This window comes from Acipenser ruthenus, chromosome 18, assembly GCF_902713425.1.
Source record: "Acipenser ruthenus chromosome 18, fAciRut3.2 maternal haplotype, whole genome shotgun sequence".
Lineage (NCBI taxonomy): Eukaryota > Metazoa > Chordata > Actinopteri > Acipenseriformes > Acipenseridae > Acipenser > Acipenser ruthenus.
This window is the reverse complement of record NC_081206.1, coordinates 31,528,595-31,534,935: the sequence shown is the minus strand read 5'-3', so window position 1 is coordinate 31,534,935 and position 6,341 is coordinate 31,528,595. Positions and strand designations below refer to the sequence as shown.

The 6,341-nt window shown below is 47.5% G+C and overlaps 1 protein-coding gene across 1 annotated transcript in view; it reads left to right on the top strand.

Moving 5' to 3' along the window:
* Positions 1-359: 359 nt before the first annotated feature.
* Positions 360-6,341, top strand: part of LOC117422006 (nidogen-2-like) — a 29,969-nt gene continuing 23,987 nt past the window's right edge. Inside the window, exons 1-3 of the mRNA XM_058990544.1 lie at positions 360-781; positions 2,910-3,212; positions 5,838-6,076. Of these exons, the coding sequence (XP_058846527.1) occupies positions 581-781; positions 2,910-3,212; positions 5,838-6,076 (743 nt within the window). The 5' untranslated portion in view covers positions 360-580. The remainder of the gene's footprint in view (positions 782-2,909; positions 3,213-5,837; positions 6,077-6,341) is intronic.

Here is a 6,341-nt window from a genome sequence, read left to right as displayed (position 1 = left end):
TGTTACATGCCACACGGAGGCGAGCCGGCAGATCTAAGAGGGAACTGACCGAACACGACGAATGATAATCACATACATTACAAAGCTATACCATACCTTACATCATAGCTGCTTTACTGTGTCTGCGAGACCCGTGCGCATCACACAGCAGAAACGCGCAGGGCGTTAGTGAAGGAGGGCTGTGAGAAGCGCTTTTGTGGGTCTGATTTTTTTTTTAACGTGTAATGAGAACCAGATGTTGTCTTGTGGTTTAGTGGAGATTTGATGGTGCCAATCAAAGGACTCTTAACCAGTTAACGCCCTCTTTGCAGTCTGAGCCCTCCCACTTGGGCTTGCTTTCGGCCAGAGGTGGAATCTGTTGTGGGTTGAAATTCCTAATGTTGAGTGGGGATGTCCAGTCACAGCCGCGCAGCTAGCTAGATGCAACAGCGCTCCTATACTTTAAAACCCCCGTCCCACTCTCTCGCTATTCTAGCAGCTTAGTTTATTTAAGCCAAATGCAGTAATATTATTATTATTATTATTATTATTATTATTATTATTATTATTATTATTATTATTATTATTTAAATAAAAAAAGATGTGGGACAAAGCGACAGTTTTCCTTCTAAAACTGTCCTGGACTTTCTGCCTGGTGTCTGCGATTGCAAGGCGAGACCTCTTCCCTTACGGACCTCACAGCGGAGACTCCGCTCTCCCAGAAGGGGATGACGAGACGTCCGAAGTGCTTACCTTGAAGAGACCGCTGTATTTCTACGAGACAAAGTTCAGCGAGCTCTACGTAAGTGCTCCCCGTTATCCGTGTAATGATCAGCGCCGCGTTAACCGGGTAGCATTGCCATGCAGTTGTGCATTAACGCGTGATTGTTCTCTTAGGAGCACGGTGACGTCAGTGCTGGATAATGTGACGGTCTGCTTGGCTTTTGTAAAGTTGTTTTTTTTGTTCGGGAGTTTTAAAATACAGTTGCAGAGCTATAACTGTACGTGATGGGTACGTGCCGTGCATTACTGAAGGGATAACTAACGAATTCCTCTCGAGTCGTTTACACTGGGATATGCATACAATATTAAAGCATGTATGTGAACGCAATCTGTATGCTGTGTATGTTTACATAAGGAAGAAGAGTAGCCAGCTGGCACGTGACTTTGGATCACAGTGTAGGAAAGTGAAAATAAAGATGATGATGATGATAATGATGATGATGATTCCTCTCCTCGCATCTAATGTACTGTAGTCGAGCACACACATATGCAACACATTCTAACCCCATATAGCACCCAGAGCGCGTTTTCAATGCTCTGTCGCTTTAATGTTGAAGCATTTGGTTTTACGGGTCATGCTTTGAATGGGTTAAGTTGTTCCCCGTGCATCCTTTAAGGAGGTAATCAAGACTCCACAATACAGACCGAGCTTTCTTTACCATCCATGTTTTCATCACTTGGAGTCATACAGTTCCAGCAGATGAAGCTTTCATTAATATCCCGTTACACTGAATTAGGCTGCAGTGCGGCACGTCCGACCAAACGCGATGCAGAGACTAAATGAGATGGAACTGAGGTACTTTTTTTTTTTTTTTTGCAAACCCTGATTTACTATAAAAAATAAAAATAAAAAACCCGGCGATCACAATGCTGGCCTCTGTAAACGTCCGGCTGTGCTTTGACCCCAAATAGCCTCTACAGACGACCCCGAGTATTAATGAACTGCGCTGAACTCTTATTAACGCGCTAGAAGAGCCGGCGTATGCACCGAGTAACTAAGATCAATGTATATATAGCGCCTTTAATTATTATTTGTTTATTTAGCAGACGCCTTTATCCAAGGCGACTTACAGAGACTAGGGTGTGTTAACTATGCATCAGCTGCAGAGTCACTTACAACAACGTCTCATCCGAAAGACGGAGCACAAGGAGGTTAAGTGACTTGCTCAGGGTCACACAATGAGTCAGTGGCTGAGGTGGGATTTGAATCGGGGACCTCCTGGTTACAAGCTCCTTTTCTTTAACCACTGGACCACACAGCCTCCTTACAGGAATATCAAAGCGCATTGCGCAGTGGTAAACGCCTGGTGAGCGTTGCAGGGCATACAGAGAGCACGGTGAAGCACTGGCAAGCAATGCACAGGCGGGTGTGGTAAGGAATGGATAGCATTGTTATAACTTGGTTAACCACAAAGCTAGGACAAGTCCAGCCTATGTAAGTATGGGAAAAAGCCTGGTCAAGTGAAACATCACAGTGCAAATATACATATACCATGGTGAGCGTTTTAAAAGAGTCCACAATGTAATGCAGGATGCGTGCAGCCATGGGGGTTTGCAGATCGCTCCCAGACACAATACAGGAACAGAAATCACACTCCCTATGCAGAGCAGTTTGATCCGTTCAGGTGTGTAGTTCTTTAAGCACTGGCTCAAGCTGCTGTGTAAAAGGAGTCTTATCAGTTGGCTGCAGTCTTCTACACAGGCGCAAGGGTGGTCGATGGAAGCATCAAATGGATACATACTGTCAGATTTCAAAATGAGACTGAACGTCCCGGGTGTTCAACCCCACGGTCCTGTAGCCTGTAGCAATGCCACTCCGGGATACGGTCCTGTAGCAATGCCACTGCGGGATACGGTCCTGTAGCAATGCCACTCTGGGATACGGTCCTGTAGCAATGCCACTCCGGGATACGGTCCTGTAGCAATGCCACTCCGGGATACGGTCCTGTAGCAATGCCAGTCTGGGATTAAGCTGTAAAATATGATTAAAGCCTTTTGACCCTGTCAGAGGAAGCATTTTTTAAAATGTAATCATTGAGTGCATGTTTGAACAAAGACTTGGTGTGGATGAGCCAGCGGTGCCTGCCCGTGCTGCAGGAGACTACGGGGTCCTCAGTTTGTAATGTATTGTTGCTGCCTTTCCTCAGGTGGGCACCAACGGGATCATCTCGCCGCAGGATTTCCCTCGGGAGACGCAGTACGTGGATGACGGTTTCCCAACAGATTTCCCAGTCATCGCCCCCTTCCTGGCCGATCTGGACACGAGCAACGGGAAGGGAGCGATCTACTACCGGGAGGACGACTCCACGGAGGTGCTGATCCGGGCAGCCGAGGAAGTAAAGAGAGGCTTCCCCGAGAGCACCTTCAGCCCCACCGCCGTCTTCATAGCGACCTGGGACAGCGTGGGGCCGTACGAGGAGCTGACGCGGAACTCGGTGCCTTCCAACAGGGTAGGGCTTCCCGCTGTCCCTCTGTCTGGAAGATTGTGTGTGCGTGTCTCTGTCTGTCAGCCGAGTGAGTTCCTCAATGGGTTTGTGTGTTCCTCTTGTCTGTTTCACACCAGATCTTATGATTGACGTTGTTTGAAGTTATGGCTTGATGGAGGCGCTGGCCAAGCAGTCTCCTATAAGGAAGCACAGTGTGGCCTGCGTGGCAGTCCATCTCCATGTCATCCATTATACATTAATCTGGGCTGCTCTTAGTGCTGTACCAAGCACTGCTGTCAAACCAGTGGTGTAGTGGTAAAAAAAGAAACGACTGAACGAACCGCTTTGGTGTTCATGATCGGCACTGAGGGTGTGCAGAGATGCCCTTAGATTACACGCATGCCGGTTGTGGAGGTCGTGCAGAATTGTGGGTTGCAGGTTAATCAGAAGGGATTCTGCCCATCATTAAATGCACCTGAGTCACTTTATATCATACGCTGCAATATGCCTTGGCTTTAAGCCTTGGTATAGCCTGGATCTGCTTCTCACAGGAGAGTAGGAGCGACTAAACTCTTTATTCTTTAAATGAGAAGCGGGCAAACTCCAAATTCCCCGTGTGAGAAGTGGGTTTACCTGCGTTTCCCCTCGACTGCACCGCTGTGTCAAACACATTGAAGCTGATGTGCTGGCTGCTGGCTGGGAGTCTCTGCTGTGCTGTCAGGGTAGATGTTTAAATAGCTGCTGCACGTTGCAGAAATTCTGAATCATGGCTCGTCTTACTCACAGTGCTCTTAAGTAGCCAACATCCCAAAGAAACAAAACTACATAAAGGCGTGTGTACGTGTCTATCCTAATAATGATTGTACCGGGGCTAAGACAGACTCTGAATGCTGTACAGTATATGGTGTTGTTCTTGTTTTAAGACTTGTCGTAACACATTCAATCGCAGAGATAAAGAAATGTATGTATAACAGAGATGGAAATTAGACTCCTGTTGCACAGCAGTTTGATCCATTCCTGGTTTTACTAGGAGTTTAATCAGACACACCTGAGCTTGCTATCTCTACACTGTGGCTAATCAAGCTCGTAGTAAAACCTGGAATGGGTGAAACTGCTGTGCAATAAGAGTCTTATTTCCATCCTTGTTTAATGAGCTAAAAATGTCTGCTCTCTGATATACGAGCAGGTGGGAAAAATAGCGTCACCAAAATATGTTTGAATTTAATAGCAAATCACATTAGCTAGAAATTCCATGTGGATTTGTGACACTAACCTAAGGTTTCACAGACCCTGGTTTGCACTAATCTTGGACGACCTCAAGGTAGTTCAAGACTACGGTTACTCGGGTCTGTGAAACCAGCCCATAAAGTTTTACTAGAGGATTCAGTCTGCCTTCATATGCACTCTTCTGGGAAACAATATTCTCTCATCTCAGTGGTTTCCTTGCTAAACAAAGCTATAACGAGCCAGCAGAGCTGTGATCCCTCCAGTTCATAGGCTTGCTTTGCCATTTTCAGCCATGTGTGTGTGTTTTTTTTTAATGATGTAGGATAACATCTTTAAATAATCTTGTTTATAGGCGTGTTGCAGCAGCGCTCCGAGGCAGTGTGGTTTACTAATTAGAGCTGGGGATTGGGATCCTCGGAATATCCGTTTGAGACCTGGGCTGGGAAGCTGCCTGATGCTTTGATTCCACGTTAACCAGGATGTAACGTCTCAGCTCGGCGCAGCCCGGGTCTCCAACAGGGTGGCGCCTGTCACATTAAAGTGACGTTCACAAAAAAAAAGAAAGGACAAATGCCTCCATTCATCCCCTCTACAGTACACATCTGTTACAAGCTTAGCAGCGAGCTTCCCTTAAACTGTGTACAGCCTAGCAGTCTGCGGGCTACCTGTATTGAATTACATGTGTTTCAGTCTGCGTTAATGTTACAAACACTGAGAAAGAAATGGCTTGTGACTGCTTGAGAAGAGAATGGCTTAGTTGTTTGTTTTGTCAGTTTTATATCGTTAAGTTAGGGAAAGAAAACCCTTTGTAAATATGGCTTGTAGTACTGTGGTACTAAAAATAAACTAAAGCATACATTTAGACAAACATAAAGACTTTATTGGTCTTTATGAAGACCTCTGGTCAGAATTGCTACTAAGTTCAAGTTCGAGATGGCCGCTGCCAAAGAAGGCTGTGGGGATGGAGCTGAGGGAATTGCATTGGGCTTATAAAGAGGCGGTCGAGGCTAGTTCCCATAGGAGGAAAGGACCTAGGGGAGGAACGAGGGTGTGGTTTCAAACGAGGCACTGCTGTGATTGGATACATTTTCTCAGATTATGGAATCTTTTTAAACTCGTCGGCTTGTCGTTTTAAAGCCCTGAGGTGGTTCAGAGATAAAGTCAACGTTGTCTCGGAGGAGTTGATTCTGTTTGGTGCGGGGGGGGGGGGGGGGGGGTGGGGTATGTTTAAAAGAACAGAAATCGCTGGTGTCACAGCAGTCCCTCGGTTGAAACCACACCCTCATTCTTCTCCTTGGTCCTTTCCTCTTCCGGGATCTAGACTCAACCATGAAGAGACCTCTAAATGGAAAGCTGGCAGCTCAATTCTTCCGTGAATCACTGTGCCCCCCCCCCCCCCCACCCCCCCTCGCCCCCTGGCAGGTGAACACGTTCCAGGTGGTGCTGGCCTATGACGACACAGACACCTTCGCCCTGTTCCTGTACCCGCACAAGGAGCTGCAGTTCTACGGCACGCGCCCCAAGGAGTCCTACAACGTGCAGCTGGAGCTGCCGGCGCGCGTGGGGTTCAGCCGGGGAGAGCTGAGCTTCATGTTCCTGCGGAAAGAGGGGCCCTTCTACAGCGTGACCAGCAGCGAGCAGACCGTCAAGAACCTGCACCAGTGAGTGCCACACGCAGAGAGCCGCCACAGATACTGGCACAGGGGCACAACGACAGCCCACGCTCGTTACTACATTCTTTAGGTTCGGTCAGGGTCAGGGTCAGGGTCGGGGTCGGGGTCGGGGTCAGGGTCAGGGTCGGGGTCGGGGTCGGGGTCAGGGTCAGGGTTAGGCTGATTTAAATCTTTTCAAATACTTTCAGTTGGCATGAGATGCCAGGCCCGTCTAACTACATTGAAATACTGCACAGACTAACTTCTCACATGT